Raw genomic sequence first — 19,105 nt, forward strand, 5'->3', positions numbered from 1 at the left:
TGAGTTTAGGTTGCACAGCTAAGGTTGGAAGGGGCCCTGGAGATCATCAAATCTGACCCCAGCTGCCCTGTTCAAAGTATCACCAACTGCAGCTGCTTGCTCAGGGCACTGTTCAGTTGTGTTTTAAATATTGCCGAGGTCAGAGGCTCCATAGCATCTCCAGCCCCTTTTTACAGGCCAAGTACATTCATGCACTTACTGCTTTTGTATATTAAAAAATATATACAGATATTTCTTTAGTAAATAAACTCAAGTAATCTGAATGGCTAGTGGCACATCAGTGTACAATTATGTATTTTTTCTAGAACTCCAGAAAAAAACTCCATGCCAAACATCTTAATTATATAGAAATTAATGATTGTAGTTATACTTAAATATAAAAGTAGGCTTCACGTCCGCTTACTATGTCCTTCACTAAGAAGAGAACTTTTCACAAGTTTCTGGATGTTCTCTTGTACAGGAAGAACAACTTTCAAAACTATGTTTTCATTAAGGACTTTTAAACATTGTTCTTCACAATCTAGATATTTCAGCTTATTGCCTATGTATGACTGTCATTTGAAAAAAACAGTAGCATGAATAGAAGAAATTATTCTGCGGTTTACTTACAGTGCTGAGCTTACTACAACAAATGAGGATGCGGCGTTCATACAGCATACTGGCATAGAGATGCAGCATGTTGTTGACATCGACTGCTACAAAATACTCTGTCAGATTTCTCTAGGAAAAGAGATAAAATAATTTTGATTCATGATATTACAAAACTAAGTCTTTCATTTAAAAACAACAACTAAAAGAACCACAACAGACTCCATCCTCTTGTTATGCTACACAGAGTACATGGCTACGCGCAGTAGGTCGCCTTGTGTCAGACCAGCTTTTAATTAGCAGTATCTTTCCCCTGACTTTTGGGGACCTAGGCCATGGATTAATAACATTGAGGATGCTTCACACACAGTTTAAAGTATGAGATAATTCTTGGAGAAGAAAAATATGTTCCGTCACTTCTACAAAATATGTCAGTGCTGCCTGATGAAGCACAAAAATCACGTTCTAATGTGACACTTTTACTATGACAAATTCAAGTTATTTAAGGAAAAAAGGGTAACTCCACTCTCTACCAAAATAATTCTTACCACTGGAAATTCACATGGGCATTTAGCACAAACTAAGAGCAGTTATACAGGTCATCTGATATCTTCTCTTTGTACACTCAACAGCTGGAAATCCAAATTTACCCAATTGATCGATACATTCATACAGTAGAAAAAAATTACTCTAGCACAAGAATACTGTAAACATAGTTCATTTGCAAACTGCCTCTTAAGCATAGATAGGAAGACACAAGCAGGTAATGCTACTGAAAACGTACGCACACACTTCCTTGGCAACAGAGGTTCAAAAAAGTAAAAATAAAACAAGAATAAAAAAAACAAGAGAAGAAAGCAAGTTCCATCCATACACTATCCCATCAGCCAGCAACACCACCCCATACATCATTATCAATGTAACAGCTCCGTGCACATGCTGCAGTGGAATGAACTCTGTATTATTTACTAAGGAATTAAGATTCTTCTAATAAACAGTAGAATTAAAACTTACAAATGCAACCCTAAGATTTTTACCAACAAGATTAGAAAGCTTTCAGGTAGATAACATCATCAAAATGTATTATGTTCTATCAGAATAAGAGTTTCTGCTGCAAAATGTGAGGCCAACTAAAAAAAATGTGTTTTGTTTATAGAGGGTATTTTCATTTCTTAAAGAATTAAAAAAGCCACAGTAGTGGAACTGTTAATACACGCCAAAATGCTGATCTAGGTAATTTGTTTCCAAATCGTTTCTTCTGGGTACGAAAGGGTTGCTACACAGTAAAGACAGTCTCGTACAAAAAGCACATGTGAGAGCAAAATTGGATTAGTCATGAATTCAAGTGCAATCTTAATCATCGTTAAATAAAAAAGCGCAGAAAAGCAAAAAGCAAATATGATTTAGAAACTTAAAGAAGCTCAACAAAGCCCATTAGCACTTTTGACAGATCCAAAGATAACTCTAAACCCACCAATACTTGGCCTGAGAAGTCTGCCAAGATGCTTCATACTGTGCAGAAATATGTTCCACAGCTTGCCATCCAAACACAAAGAACTGAAGAAAAATTAAGCCTTGTATTTGGAAGATTTTTGTACCCATATCTACTACTAAAAACTAAGCTCATTAGAGTTAGCTTCAAACATGTTAACATAAAACAGTCATTCAGGTCTTTGTTATAGAAGAGCTATCGCACCAGACAGGTATAGTCAAAAGGGAAAAAAAAAAAACAACCAAAAAAAACAACCAGCCAACACATTTTGCCAAAAACCTATTAAACTCTCATGTACTTTTTCTGTATTTCTCATCCCATCTGTGCTGATTAGCATGATATTTTTGTCTAAACATAAGCTGTCTTCTCTACATTTCTTCTTCCGCCTCTCACCCATCTTTCCACGACACCAAAACACAACGCATGACGACACAATTACTGCAAATAGTGTGAATTAAAAGAGTTCTCAAGTAGCACTGAACTTCTTTAGAAGCCACTCAAATGAAGGGTACGGCAAAAGGAAAACTCCATCCCTGCATTCTGCCTGAAGATGGAGGTAGATATGAACATGCATGTATATGTTTGTAAGGCAAAAGTACTGACTAGTGAAAGGGAAAACAGACACAGAGAATGGATTTGTAATTAATTCTTTCTAGTTTACTGCAGTGTAATAGTGGCTTTGACACAGAAATGTACTTTCAGATGGAAAGATTTACAAGGCTTTAGTCTCCTCTGTGCTCAGAAATTTGCCAACAGCACCTGCAAAGCATGTGGGCTGCATGGTAATGTATTGATACTAGGGAAATTCACGTGTTAGCTCTAAGTTGTATTTATAAGAAAGCTGTCATCTTTGAAGATGAAATTGGGACTTACACATGTATTTTGAAAGACATGTCTCGTAAGTGACAAAACCATGAATGAGTTAAATAAATACAAATGAAAGTGTTCCAATTTGCAGGCAGGATAATTGTTGCGTATTTTGTTTCCTAGGATTTAAACCTTTTAAGAAGAGAAAAGAGTGGGATTTTCGTAACAGAATATAGGATCTGGTATCCCTACTCCTCAAAATTCAATAGGAATGGCTACAAAATTCCCTTATGTTCCCTTTTAAGTTCATTTGAAGATCAATCATCTATTTGATCGTGTGCTATTTAGGACCAGTAAACGCACGTGCACGTTGACTCTTGAGATCAAAAATATTCCTTTCTTTCTCTGTCATCTAATGAAGAACTTTTCACTGAAGGCAGAAAACAAAGGGCTCTCACCTCTGCAAAGAAAGAGCAAAGCTCAAACATATTAAAAACATGTATTATACTTCAGCATTTTAGGCTGCTGCTGAAAGGCATTTACAAGACTTCTGTAAATTGTTTTTATTTGGACAAATCAATAGAAGAAACCAAGTTTCCTTCTCCATCCTCCTACTGGAAATCCCTCATCTTCTAAATAAGATTATTTTCTTTGTAATATCACAAATTCAAAGTCTAACAGGAGTTAGGTCATTTGTTATGCAGTTAAGATACTTTTATAATGCCATGCAGATACTCCAGAGACCAGAATAACAAAGACAATACACTCCAGAAAACGGTGTAAGTATAGAAATAAAAAGTGAAGGGGAATAATAAGAAAAACAGACAGCAAAAGATGTACAGTGTAATGAGTTAAAAAATAGGCACTCTGAGATATGAGATGTAACAATCAGAGTACATACACATCATAACATCACCAAGAAGATTTCATCATCTCCAACTGCTAACGTACCAGATATTTCCAAAATAAAACAGTCATTACTAGGAAATTTAAAGACTTGCACTATATTTCCTGCAATGAATTCAACTTCTCTCTGAAGTTACAGCGTATTTACAAACTCTGCATATAAAAAATCTTTTGAAAAAGTTAATGCTTACACTGAAGTGTCTGAGCTAAATGTTTTGTGGCTCAAACACATTGGTCTGACACAGATAACTGCAACAAGTATGTTAACATTCCAAACAGCCCTGTGTAGTACTCCATTAATCATCACATATGACTTCAAAGTTTGGTACTTCTAAAACTTTTGCTAATATGAGTTTTAAATTTTCAATAAGATAGGTAATTATCAATAAGATAGATGGAATTTTGAATAAAGCAGTCCAATTGATGAATAGAGATTCATGCTCATTTAATGTCCTTGCCTAATATGCTGCAATTCTACACGAAAGCTGCACTGACACATAAAATTCTCATAATAAATTACATGATACTTATTAGGAAAAAGAAAAACACACAAAAGAAATACAAAATGGTCAACTGCAACAAGAGTTAGACCAGTGGATCTGAGTTTTAACATTTTTCTTTCGTACAGTGAGCCCCATCTTTTTAAACTTGGGTGTGCGTGCGTGCGTATACACGTGTTAATGAACAAAGTGTTCTTCCACCTCTATTCCCAGAGGTGCCCTGGCTCACCCCAGACGCTGTGCAGAGTCCATCCTTCACAGTGACAGCAGTGCACAGGATACCTACAGCAAAACAGCCACATTCCCTCGGAGGCGCATCAGCACCGCTCAGTGATTAGAGAGGATGCTTTTTAGCGTCACACGGCACTCCTTTCCATGAAGGCTGAACATTCAGCTTTCAAAGGGTTTCCAACTCCTTCTGGCCCAAGGCCTCTGCTTTTATAACTGCCTTTGATTCATGAGCATTCATCACATCTCCTGCTCAAATGTTTTGGGAAGCTGACTCATACCTTTGAATATAAAGTGAACGCTACCAGCAGACATAACGAACAGAGCATAAACACTTAGTAAAGGCTTCAAAAAGTATAGCTGTAGTGCATGTGTTAAGCTGATCTACATCAGTTAAAGCAGGTCCAAGCCAGAAGACCTACATTTAATCCTGTCACTAGTTTCTTACTGCTCATTTCTTCCTGCCTTTTAATTTACCAGCCTGTAAAATGGAAACGAACTTCATTTCATGCTCTCCAGGAGATTTGAGGATTACCAAATAAAAATTATTAACGTTTGAGATGATCAGCATAAAAGAGATTAACATAAAATATCACTCCTATAAACAAATAATCACGCCTGGATTAGGACGGGAAATACACCAGACTGATAGCCATTTTAGATTCAGGAACTGATTCTTGAATTACTCCTAATGTATCATATTTCTGTAAAAATTAAGCACTTTAGAGCAAAAAGCACATCTACTGAATTTACTGAGAGGATATATGCCAGTATGGAAAGCCTATGACACAGAAAAGATAGCAACAACATTTTTAAACAGATATAAAGAGCCCCAAGTGTAATCTGCTATCCAAATCATCCACAAATGAGAAAGAATGTCTTAATAATTCCCTTTACTCTTTCTTTCTTTTTTCCCTCCTCCCTTCCTTCTTTCATGCCATAAATTTAAGTTTATGACGCTAAGGCAGACTTCAAAATACTCAAGTAAGAAAACTGAGATGTCAGACACAGAAAATTGGCTAAGAGATGTAGCAGGTGCATATTAAAGAATATCTAAGAGAAGCAAATGCTAGCACTGTCTTCCCACAGGCCTATCATCTGGTTACAAATTTGAGCAATGCTGAAAAGCATATAAAACAATTTTGTCAGGTTTAAAAAGTCTCAGAAGAAGTGGTCCTAAATAATCCAGGTATATCTTTTCAGATAACCACCTAAGAAACAGATCATATTTTACCATCTCCTATGTCGTTCTTTCAGAAAGGTCTCACTGTATGAATGACAGATCTCCTTTTTTTCCTGTCCATATCAATTTATCCATTAGTACTTTAAGAAATTTCAACTTGCAATCACAAGTATAGCTGACAATTAATATCACAAGAAACAATTAACAATCACAAGTGACAATTAATAATCACAAGTATAGATGAATTAATATAAAATATCTTAAGGATATGTGATGTCTGAATATACAGACAACATCTTAAAGAACAAGCCAAGTTAACACCAAAGTGGTATTTGATCCTTACTAAATACTAGCAATATAGATGTTAGAAACATTGAACTCTTCCACTCCCTAGATTACACCCTTGACACAATTGAATAAATTTAAAAACAAAACCAAAAACATATTGTTCTGAAACATTTTTCTTTAACTAAAATTTACTTGAAACTAGCATGCTCTTTCTCTAACAGATCAAAAAGAATTACTTTCCAAATTTAGCTTTTAATTTTAGCGTCTGATACATGAAGAAAGCCAACACAACTATGGAAACATCATGGGGAGAACAAACTTGAATCTGGATGCAGAAGAAAAAACCGATTCCTTAGTTGTGGAAAGTTTCTTTAAATGCATTAGTTAGCTATAAAGGTGAAATCATTCAACAGATTCTTGTCACCTTCCTGAGAGAGAGACCAAAATCAGTTCAAATTCTGCCTTTTTACATAAAGAAGAATACTTGCAGCACTCTTCTAAGCGGTAATCAGAACTGCCTTGGGATTACCTTCAAGAATTCCTCCTAGTCCTGTTGTAAAGTCCTATCATTCATGCAAATCAACAACATCATTGGTCTCTGGAATTTTTTGAAAGAGCACCATGCCTTCACATGCAGACAGTTACCAAATCCCTGTTCTTTGCTAATTTTGAGCAGGCTAAAACTATAGATTTCAAATTTCCTCACTCATTAGGACCAAGAAATTATTGAGTGTTAATAGCTTGTAATAATAGAGTGACAATAATACATGGCTTTGTATTTTTCGAGTAACGATCTTTACTTACAGCTTAAGATAATTATTCTGTAAATTTGCTACTCAGTTGGTCATTTGATACCTTTGCTTAATTAGAATGGCAAATACTAAAAACTTCACTCTGGTATGATGTAGATGTTCTTCAGCAGGCCTTTTACTCCTGTGCCTTTGCCCTTAGAAACACCATTTTCTCTCTCTCACGCCATTTAGTATAAACACCTAAATTTTTCTTCAACAACCAGAATTATTTTACTGACTGCAATGTATTAGTAGGCCAAACAGAGGTAATGCTAGCTATTTACCATTTCCTTTTAATATCAGCAGCAAAATAAAGTGCACGGTCCTCTACTGTACTCACATTTTCAGGTATACTAGGAAGCTCTCTGATGTCAGGCACAGTAAAGTAAGAGTGCTGTAAAAGAAGAGCAAATAGTGATTATTTTGATACTGTCAAAAGCATTCTAAACTTATTGCCTGGTATTAGCAGTTGCTCAACTAAGTAATAAGGACAGGACATTCGTTACCAACTACCAAGATGACTTGTTAGTCCTAGATTACAAAAGCTGACATCTCACATCCCAAATGCAATATGAAATGTAATCAGATAGGAAGCATCAAATACTCCTGAAAAGAGAGATTGCATTGCTTTGTTCTGCAGAGATACTGACACAGACAGACTTTCACAATGTATGACATATGCCAAGAAATATCCAAGGCAGACTATAACTCCAACTAGCTTTCCACAGCCCACTGCAAGCTCCACGGTGAACCAGGAGACAACAGCAAGGAGGTCCTTTTCTGACTTTTTAGTGAGTTTCATTAAAGGCAATCGTGAAGTTATGGAAATTTCCGAGAAATACATCCTAAGTTTTTATGCCTATCTGTAAAATTATGACTGAAGTTCTCAGCCACTTTTATCTTCTTCAAGAATTTGAAAGACTACTGATCTCTCAGTTTCACAGTCCATTATATTGTTAATTTTTTTTTTTAATTGACTGCATTCCAAGAAAACAGCTTTATTCCAGTTCCCATTCTGATAGCACACAACTTGCATGATTCTTGCTTACAGCACTGGGAAAGTAAGAGAGAGCATGCAACTAAGTTGTTTTTGGAAATTGATGTTAATACAATTTACATCATATTCACAATTTTTACAATCTTAGGACTTTTTTATTATTTGCTGAAGCTTTATAGGGTTTTATATCCTTGGCATAGTTCCACAATTGGCACAGTTTTCTTGCATGCATCCCATACGTTTCAGCACTTCATGAACAGTCTATAGCCTGAAATAGCAAGAGGGCGTAACAGCTCTGCTGAACACAGACAATGAATTTGTATAAACACAACTTTTGCTTTTTGATACATCACTGTTTTACTTGGCTAGAAGGATGTAAAGAAGGGACACAGCAATAGAATACGCAACTGTATCACATATAGGAGCCTCGCTCCAATCCCAAAACAGGCTTGCAATAGCTGAAATAAAATGCATAAAGGTACCCTAGCAAGCAGTCCGTTGGCTGCTTCTTGATATATTTTCTTGCTTCACTGCCCATGAAATGTCTGAGGCAAGGGGAGAACAGCAGCATTCCTTGAAACCACTGTTATGAAAAAAACCTGAAATATCCCAAATGATCACTGGCTTTCAAGAGAGCTCTTCCTTCAGTCAAAGAGAAATGCTGTTCATAAAACAGCTAGCCTCAAAAGGAATGGGGCATTTCTACTGCCAGCTGGTGACCTAGCAAGGCCAACAACTGTTACCTGTCAACGGACATCACAGAGTGAAGTGATGAGACTAAGCTGGTGGTTGCCAAAAAATACTTTAGACGAAGGACTAAAGGCAGAGAGAGTGGGAGAAGAAAACTGGCTGCACACATCACTAGTTTCCATGTGAACTCCAAATGACTAATCGGCAACTGCAGCAACACGCATCTTTAGTATTTTTCCACTACAACCTGGTACACAAGGTGGTTCTACAAAAGTGAATTTGAATACAGACAACCCAAAAGACTAACTTCAAAACACAACCCCTTTGATAAAATCCCACATCTCTTCTTTCAGTGGTCTTTGATTAGGTTTCTGACAAAATATAAATATGAAGTAAAACCTTATTTGTGTGAGACTTTTTCCCAGAGGGAGGAGAAGAAGGAATTAGAAAATGCAATTAACAGCTAACAATCTGAACACTGTTACGACAGTACGTGACTGCTTTCCAGTCTTGCCCCTTGCACACTTGCATGGTCTAAGAGCTCTGCAGAAGTGCAGACAATAAATGTCATGCTGCTGCTCTGTGACCTCTAGCAGGTCGCAAATGATATGGTGAGACATTTCCATGGGGAGTACACACAATCTTCCTCCAATCAAAGAACAGCATTTGAAAGACATGTGAGGTTAAGGAAAGGGAAACAGAGGGCCCCAGATGTGAAAAGGGGAATTTCACAGCTCTGAGTCCTCATAAGAAAACAACATCTGCATGCCAAGTTCCAAAAAGGAGAACTGCTTTGGAGAACATTTCTCTATTATGGTAAGCAATGAAAATTAAACACCTTAGTTTACATCTTATTTTACTCTTCACTTACCAATCCAAGCTGAACAGGGGTTTTTGGCTCAGGGATGCTAAGTTTATGAAATGTTTCCAGAAGCTCACTCCTTTGATTATCCTGAAATAAGAAAAAAACAAAACAAGAAAACAAAGAAAAATAAAGTACGCATTACCACAGCAAACTAACTGCAAAACGGAAGGATAATGTCTGTGACGTGGGGGGCTAGGGAACTGGCAGGTGTTACAATGGCTTGATATATCAGACTATGAACAATAATAAAAGTAGTTTCCTCTGATGGCTGATTCTATAACATTATTATTTTTTTTTTCCCATATATGTATTTTCACATATTTCTGCAACCTAAGTCACCAATGTATCACTACACAGTTACTCAGCTTGGAGCAAGCCAGTTTTCACTGCAAGTTCTTTACAACAACTCGTTAGCTTAGGCTAAAACAAGAAGTATTCAGCCCCTGTAGCTGAAGATACAATCCTACATGATCGTACCTCTAACATCAGTGCTTCTGACAAATGCAAACTACAATCATTACTACAAAATAAATCAAAGCAGCAACCTAAGATTATACTTGTAATGTTTTAAATACATGAAACTAGGCTAGATATTGCAATCATGTGATTTCTCTGCATCATGAACTATCTTTTATAAAACTAGAATCAAATTTTAATAGCTTAGTTCACATTCTTACATTATCTCAAAACTGATTTTTACATTGTTTTGCTTTAAAAGCAAAACCAGCATCTAAAAGAGCTAGGCCAGATTATGCTACGTGGATCAGCATTTTGCATCAGTAAGCTTAGTTCTACACTTACTTCACATGGCAAGTAAACTTTGATAAGACACTGACCTGCCCAAGGTGCATGAAGCACCACAATCTGGGAATTGCGTGGATGTGGTCAGTACATCTCAGCTCAAAGAGTTCGTGCAGTGCAAGTGACTGCAGGGAAACCACTAACTTGTGTTGGATCCATAGTCACATTCTTAACTGTAATCTTTTCTCAAAAATAATCTAAAAGTTGATTTATTTTTCGTAGGTGGTTGACAAACATTCAGCCTAGCTGAATATGTACTTGGCTATTACTGCACAATAGAGATTCATAAATTCACATGGCCTTGTCTGATATGAGCAACCCTTAAAACAGCTTGCTTTCAGTCTCTCTCCCACGTCTGATATTGGGGCAGGGAAGAGAAGGGTTAGTACTTTAGAATAATACCTGTCCTTTTGCTGAATAATCTGCCAAGACATTGAGCAGCTTATAAAAGACTTCAAACCATGGTAGGTAACTAAAAAAAAAACACACACATAAAAAAAAAAAGAAAACAAGGAAGAAAAAGCATACATTTAACTTGTTAAACTTCAGTTAATAAATCCAAGATTGCTGGCTATATATACTTGCATCCTCAACAACAGTCTTCACTGGACACACTTTATACATATCTGTTAGGAAAGTCACATCGGACCTTCACTGAAGGAGAGCACTGCCAGAAGGCTGAAGCAACCCTTTCCTTTGGCAACTGAGCTTCAATCCTGGGAAGGATTGAAGGAGCTTCACTCCTTCCCAGAGTTTCCAGCCACTCACAGGAGCCCAGCTCAAAGCAGAGTACTGGCTGTAAAGAAACTTTGATACTGGGCCAGTCAATGCCAGAAGTCCATAGGAATTTCTTCTCACCTCGTACGTAACATTCAGATTGTTACACAGACCCATCAAATAACTGTACACAGATTTACCCGTGCTCATTAGTGGTAGAATATTTTAAATCGTAATCATTACCCAAGAAGTACAGCTAGTAACTAGTCTTCAGTATAGCTGCTGAACAACTAGTAAACTGAATATAAACAGTTGTTTGGGTTTCGAATACCGATACTACCGACTTCTTTATTTATTTTATTTACATCGCATAATCAGTGTCTTGATGTTAGAAATAAACCATCATAACTACTAAATCTTATTCTGCATCCTACATCACTGCATTTAGTACAGCTAAGTCAAACAGAAGTAAATCTGCTAACAACTTACAAAAGCATTAAATTAAACAAAGACACAAACACCCAGAAAATCCCATCTTTCTCATTTCCTTTACATCCCCGCTGAATAAAATAAGACAACTAAGATGTCACTTTTCACCACGCTTTGCTTTGGTCTGATTTTGGACCACATCTTCATGGCACAGTTCTTTATTTCAGCTCCCTTTTAAATTCCAGCAAGGAATTTCCCCTCAGCTGCAGCGAATGGGAAGGAAAGTTGACATGACGCACAGACTGACTCTTCTTTTAATCACAGATGCTTTCTGAAGCAAATGGATTCTATTTTGATAGAGTTAGACAAGATTTAAAGTTTTTATAAAATATGGCTACATCCTGACATCTATAAAGAATTGAGTGCCCTGTGGTTCCTAACAGTACAGCTTTTAGTAATAAATGAAGTGAGAAGCTATATATGAGACAGATAAAGTGAATGGCACTCCATCATTAACATTTGTTTGAAGCCTGAAAATGCTACTGTAACATGTAAGTAGCTTATCAAAATACGCTGATAAGAAACTTAACTTTTCATGCTATATGACAGTATTATCATTTAAATTAATATGCTTTAAGTATCTTTACAAACAATGTATTAGAATAGAGCGGAAAGACAGACAATTACCACTTTAAACAGCATTTAAGTTTGGCATATATTGTAAACATTCAAGAAGGATTAGGCAGAAGATACGTTTCTTTTTTCTGTTTAGTTAAATAAACTTCAGTAGAGTTAAAAGCCATTACAAGGGTAACAAGAAATCCTCTCAAAACCTATCTGCTAAGAAGAGATTAAGAACCTAGGAAACAAATCCTAGCAAGCTATCAACCAAAGATAGCCTGAAGATGAAAAAACAGAACACCAGGAAGACAGAAAGCTCCCCACCAGAACGAAAACCAAAACTTATTTCAGGAAGGCACGTTTAAAGTTCGGCTTAATTGCTCAGGAAGTATGTCACTGTCTGAAGCAGACCTCAACACACCGTGATCCGCAGGGGGATTTAGCAGCTTGTGCTCAAGAGAGGGGCAAGACAAGACAACAACAACAAGACGCTCACTCTGGAAAACTCCCAAAAGCTGCTGTTTCAGGTAAAAAGTTTAATCGCGTCTTAATAACAGAATTACAGCCAGCGCTAAGTAGTTTTGAAAAAAAATCAATGTATTTATTAAAGATTAAATATTTAGTCTGGGTTTGTATGACGCATGGGAAAAAAAATGCAAAAAGAAATCATTTATGCATCTCTGCAAAGCTTCCATAAAGCGACTTCAGCCAAGTTTGACATGATGAATATATCACATAATCAATCACTTTAAGCTCTACCATCTTACCCTACTATAATATCCGCGTATTTACCCTATCTATTACAAATGAATTGCATGGCAATTTATTATCACCGCAAGAAGTTACTCTACTGGAATCCGTGGGAGTTCCTTCTACTTTCAAAGAGCCAAAGAGGTGCACGAGCAGCTTCAGAATTCAATTCAATATAGTTTGAACGTTTAAGGTCTAGAGTCCTGCAGGTATGTAGACTACTGAATCTGTTTCACAGATCAAGAACCAGTTATCTGAAGCTCTTTCCAGATATTCATCCTGAAGAAGAAAGGCGCGGGTTATGTCTTACGAAGAGCAGCTCCACGCTGCTGCGTCTGAGCAGCCCCTGCCAAAGAGACGGAGCCAAATTGAGTCGGAGTCCTTCTGAGCCACATGCAGCTGAAGTAGCACAACTGGTAGCACTGCTGAAGATTTATGGCTTATGACTTGCTCATATTTAATTTGTAACCAAACACTTCCCCTTCCTCTTAGCTACCTTAGAAGTTTTGATTAACTCTTGTTTTCACAGGTCAGAGGTTAAACAAAGGAAGGGAAGAGCTCTGCAGTGAAATTGCCCAGAGCACCACAGCATGCGAGCACACGCACACGCGTGCACATGCGCGCACACACGCGGCTGTTCAAGCTACACGAAGAAAACAGCAGACGGGAAATCATTCACCAAAGTTGAAGTTCAAAGACTCCAAGCAGTATAAGCGGAACATGGCTGCAGACTGAACAAAAAAAGGGCAATCTGAAATTTAGTTTGAGTTTTACATTTTCAATTTCCTCCAATGTGTGTGTGTGTGTGTGTGCGTGAGACACATTTGCCACAAATCATGACAGCCAGTTCCAGCCTGACCCAAGCAGGCAGCGAGGTCGGAGCTCTGCTTTGCTCTCCTCCTGCGATGCAGCTCGCTGCTGGAGACAGGCCAGTCTGACGGGAAACAAACGTGGGCACAGGAAAGCTGCTTATTATGCTACATAAGGTCTGCACAAACTCCACTGCACAAGTCGCACAGTACCTTATTCAGAAACTCGTATGTCATCACCTTTTTAGTGCGCTCCTTGAAAGCACAAAACATCATTAGTTACATGTGTCATAGCAATTAGGGACAGTCAAAACGTTAAGACAACAGTGCTGCACTGCAGCTTGTAAACACAAATGTTTTGAAAACGTAGAATTTAAAGAATACTGGTGCAAAACCAACAACTGCTCGAGACAACGGGAAAGATCTTTATTTCTCATGCACAAAAAGAAACAAATGAGCGCAGCAGCCGTGTGGCTGGGGGTGCTGCTGGGAAGAGGCTCCCAGGGCTGCACGAAGCAGCAGAGCCCCTCGCGCCCTTCGGACCCGGTGGCACCGGGAGGCAGAGGGCAGCAGCCCCTGCACGGCCACTGTGTGCACGGCACAGCCCAGCCCGCACCCCACGAGCTCTGCGGAACAGAAAATGTCATCACCCAGCGTGAGCTGCTGCACAGATGAAAATGCTGTACTGCAGTCAACTGAGCTTTGAATTTTTCAACATATCAATCCACTTGTGTGTTTTAACGTTTGAAAGGAAAAAGCTACAACAGCAGCACATGTGAGGTCACATTTCTGACCTCCAGGAAGGGCAGCAGCCAGAAGCGCAGAACACCGAGCCCTCCTCTCTGAAATGAGGGAGCCGCCCCGGTCTGTGCATGCACACGCACAAAGTGTGCGAGCACACACAAGCACACACAGTCCTCGCACAGCTAGAAGTTAGGGGGTCTGAGCAGAGCTTCCTTCTGTGGTGGTAAGTTTTCATGATTGCCAACAGCAAGGAAATTAGGTGGAAAACTGCATTTCTAGGATCTTCTTCCTACTATTATTATACACCTAATACAAAAGCTTAAAAACCAAACAAAAATTATTAACGTTGTTTGTAATCTTTTTTAACTAAAAAGAAACTCTACTTCCAATTGAATCACACAATGCAACATTAATAGAAACTAACACTTCATATCTATAGGTACTATTTGATCTGAACAAGCAGGAAAGGCTTCAAGAGCATATTAAAAAGAGTTGTCTGATTTTATACTATTATTTGCCCAAACCCTCTCCTGGTCTGTTTAACACAGGCAACCCTGGAAATAAAATTTCAATGTGCACAACCACAAATATTGCTCAACTTATGGCAAAAGTTACATGAGAAGACACTGCAGACTTCCCTGTGCTGCTCTTGTACCCTGCCTGCCACGCAGTTCCCCAGTTTCGGATTTTAAATTAAGTAAACTTTCGCATTTAAAAATATTTAAGGGACTGAAGAAATACGCTTCGTAACATCAGTGCTTGGGCTCTTACGTAACAGGCAGGGCTCCCTGACGATAAGCTGCGGGGCTCCGAGCTGCACAGATGCCCAGCGCTGCTGTCTTAGCTCCATCAGAATGCAACGACTGCTTTCCAGTGAGCGCACGAGCCATGAACGTACAGAAAACCAAGAAGGCAGCTGTGTTATAGGGGCTGCCTACATGTAAACACGTAACTAATTTAACTGAATAGAACTGGCCAACAAATAAATAAGAAAACACAGTATCTGTAGGAATAGCAAAGGAAAAATCTCCACGAAAACTGTCTACCTGTGTATGCCGTTGATTTCTTTATCAAGTAAAAGATCATTTACTCAGGAAAAAAAGCCAACTGTTTCTTATTCAGTTACAAAGCATTACTAATGAATAGAGGTTTTGATAGTAAATACGCTTCCTTTGAAATGTGGAAATGTCACCGCTATCGCTTCTTTGGATATTTTTTTTGAGTGCTCATTACAACGATGGAGAATCAGAGACTTTAGCACGCACCACTTAGATCAGCAGCGATTTCATGAACACTGTGCACATCCAAGGTCAAGGGCAAAGAGAGACTGACAAAGTGGCCAACGTGTGTGGAACCAGGAATGACTGTCAGAAAGTGAAGTCAGCTTAAAAAGGCAAATCTTTTCTGGTGCTAACTGTAAGACAACAGCGAAGGAGGAAGCAATACAAGATAGCAACATGTGCAAGGGCACTGTGAAAACAAGGCACAAAAGACTCCTGTGGAGCATTAAGAAATTTGAAAACATTGAGAATTTCAGCAGTAGAAACACGCCATGTTCCAGTGCAACCACTGGTAATCCCAATGGCAAGGGGTACTTTTTAAAAATGATTTATGAGTATTTGCTAATTAACATACCAAATTCCTCAATCTAATTTTTAACATTCTGTTTTCCAGGTGTGCTGACAGCAGTGAAACACAAAGCGAATGCTTTTGGAAAGGTATCTGTAGTGCCCTTGGACTCCTTCCTCATGTGATTTACCAATCGCGGCAAAATTTAAGAAAATTCACTGAATTTTATGACAGGATAATTTGTGTTCAATTTATTTCAGAATAATCTTTGAGCTCTGTTCTGTTGTCAGGATCTTTCTGTTTTCACTCCCCTTAAAAAAAAGTAATCAAAGATTTTAACTTCTAAGTTACTCACAGCATTGGGAAACCTTGCCAAGTGAGATTTCTCCAGTCAGTCCACACGGAGAAAAGAGAAAGGATTTCCTTTAAAAGACAGAACCTAGGGTCTGCTGAAATGAAATGTAAAACTGTAAGTGGATTTTGGAGAGTACATACATCTCTAAAGCCTGGGGCACAGGCTCAAGACAGAAGAAAAGAACTGTGCCATTTGATCAGCTTTACAGCAGAGTAGCACTACTACACAAGTCTCTCACAGCTTTTATGGAGTGGAAAGCTGCAGTTTTTACTGTACCCAGCCAATCTAAGCATGTCTGACCAGGTAGAGCTCCACTCTCAGATTTAGCATCAAGTGCACTCACTTAAAAATAAATAAAACAAGTTTTTTAGTGGATGTAAAATGAAATAGCAAGCCTCAAACTCCCTAACACAACAAAAGGGCTCTTGTCCCTTTTTAGAAGGCAGAGTAAACCTTTGTGGGTTTGGTAGTGGTGTTTTGTTGGTTTTTTAGCTTAATTCTGAGAACGCAGCTTCTCGAGCATGCAAATTCAAGAGCGAAGTTCTAACATAGCAACACAAAACAAAGGTATATAAAGAAAACAATTTTTTTTGCATCTACAAGGCAAATACCAACAAGTCTTTATACTGTTATTAAAAGCCACAGGCAAACAACATCCCATAAAGCACACTTGGTGAGAAGTTGGATATAGTGAAGTGTTTGACAGATAATATGTGAGATTTATCACGTGCAACTAGATAGTCCTGGAATTAAAAAGTCACCAACAACTACATTCCACTCAGTGCCAACAGGAATGCATTGAACAATGTTTTCTTTGGCCAGTGTTAACAAGGAGAGGGCAGAGAACAGCCTTAAATTGAGAAAAGTTACTTGCAGTACGCTCCTCAGACAAAAGGAAAAGAATGGTTTGGCACACAGGGCTTGATTTTTAAAAGCCAGGATACGTTAGACAGTATGAGAGCCTAAAGATCACCACTGAAGTGACAATACAGAGAAAGGATTCCAAAGGCTTAACTTGTCAAGGAACCTCATCTCAAACCATGTTTAGAAGTACACATGAAAGTGCTGGAAGAGAGAACTCTGGATGTGGCAGACAATCAGAGATCCCACTAGGTTTGAGACATCTGGCATCAGTTGAAATCCATCACATTTCATTTGGGGATCAAAGAGTAGTGTTAAGTCTATCACAGGTTGCAACAGCAGATCCTAAACACCCTTTTTATCCCGGCACAAATTAACAGCTCCTTTTCATTAAAGATGCCAATCACATATACTTATTGGCCTATGTACTCTAGTACTGAATTTGATACAAAATTTCAGTAGGATTATGAACTTTTTTATTATAAATCAGAAGTGCTCCCTGTGAGTAAAACGCCCAGCAGCACACTACTGCTTCCTACAGCAAGCAAACATGCATTTGTAACATGGGTTTCGAAAACCAAGTCAGAGCCTGGCATGTGACTGCAGGCTGTCTACGACTACAGTGCCAAATCTGTTTCAGGATTCCCAGTGAGCATTTAGACTCATTGAGCTATTGGACAAATAAGCACATTAAATGCGATAGTGCTTGACTGTCCGCTTGCAGAAATACCACGGATGACCCTGATCAGCAGGCTTCCCATAAGTGTGACACAAATTAGCAGAAAAGGCTCTGGTCGTTAGCTGGCTGGAGTGCCCAGTTTTTATTTACGAGACATCCTGCGATCGGTTTAAACAAATGATTAAGTAGGAGATTGCTCACTATCATTTAGTCTCTGAACACTCAAGCTGCGGCACCAACACAGATGAGTTTTAAAACACGCTGAGGTGGATTACGGTTAGGTAGATAACACAAGTGTTGTGTAGGTGTGAAGGAAGATCGGTCCCTTATCAAGGATGCTGATAAACATCTGCGGTTTTAACTTAAGGTTTCTATTTCGGATACGCACAGAATCCAGATAACACTGCTTCTACAAAGCCATGTAAAGTCTTTCCTCTTATTATTTCAGTGTGGCTGAATCATGATTTCTATTGAAAAAACATGCAAAAATCAACTCATGCAGCTTTTCCGAGCAGTTTTACCTCTCAGAAGAGCCCCTGCTTCTCCAGTTACTACCACATAACCTGAGGGCTCCTGCCAGACCTTGATTTTCGAAGGAGGAAGTTGCCATGTAATCTCTTTTGGGAAAGTCGCGTACATCTGTCAGCAAGTACAGGATGGTCTCACTCCTAACACGCATTCCCTGAGCTTTCTGACAGCAACAAAGAAGCGCTTCCCTTGTGGAAGACCTATCCATCTTGTACTTAACTACTTCCTCCTTACTTTTTTGATGCCAGGGACCTAGGTTTTCCCAAGGGCGATGCGCTAATTCTTTTTATTTAAGCACTAAAATCTGAGTTTCCAAACCAGTCAGCCAGGGCCAAAGGTAATAAAAAGTGACGTGATTTAATTACTTCTGTTACAGTTGTTCAGCAAGTAAAGGAAGTGTGACATGAAGCCCTAATTAAGTAAAATTGGTTTTTGGTCAGTAGGTAAGACCAGTGAACTAGCTGGACTAGAATGCAGTGTTCTTAGCTTTATCTAATTCCACTGGTAGTGATACATTGGTATTATTAGCACTGGACATTTTTTGTTGTGATCCTTACTACTGGTATTTTACAGAAGTGTTTTGACTTGCCATCAAGATTAAAGCTTTGGTAAAATCTTCAGAAAAACTTCCTTTGACACACCCTCATTATTCTTCGAATTCACTAAAAGACACTTGCCTTGGATTGGTGATGTAAAGGGAAGAGGAGAAAGGAGGGCTGTTCTTTTGCTCTGGTGTGCGTTTGTTTTTAAAGATTTATTTATTTTGGCAACATTTACCCTAAGCTAGGTGAGGAGGATGGAACAAAGAATGATAGCCGACATGGAATTCGGCTGTCATGCATCAATTAAGCATCTTTTACCTGTCCATCCTTACTTCTAGCAAAATTATACCTTTCCCTTGTCCCTG

General features: G+C 38.4%; 1 protein-coding gene across 6 annotated transcripts in view; it reads right to left on the reverse strand.

Annotated features, from left to right (window-relative positions):
• DENND1A (DENN domain containing 1A) overlaps window positions 1-19,105 on the reverse strand; it is a 179,572-nt gene that overhangs the window by 96,390 nt on the left and 64,077 nt on the right. For 5 of the 6 annotated variants that reach the window (XM_021413768.1, XM_021413767.1, XM_021413769.1 and 2 more), the window contains 4 exons: window positions 10,539-10,608; window positions 9,342-9,422; window positions 7,124-7,177; window positions 610-720 (listed from right to left, as the gene is read on the reverse strand). In XM_021413768.1, coding sequence (XP_021269443.1) covers window positions 610-720; window positions 7,124-7,177; window positions 9,342-9,422; window positions 10,539-10,608 — 316 coding nt within the window. The remainder of the gene's footprint in view (window positions 1-609; window positions 721-7,123; window positions 7,178-9,341; window positions 9,423-10,538; window positions 10,609-19,105) is intronic. The other variant, XM_021413771.1, reaches the window with a different exon arrangement.

This window comes from Numida meleagris, chromosome 16 (assembly GCF_002078875.1).
Source record: "Numida meleagris isolate 19003 breed g44 Domestic line chromosome 16, NumMel1.0, whole genome shotgun sequence".
Taxonomy (NCBI): Eukaryota; Metazoa; Chordata; class Aves; order Galliformes; family Numididae; genus Numida; species Numida meleagris.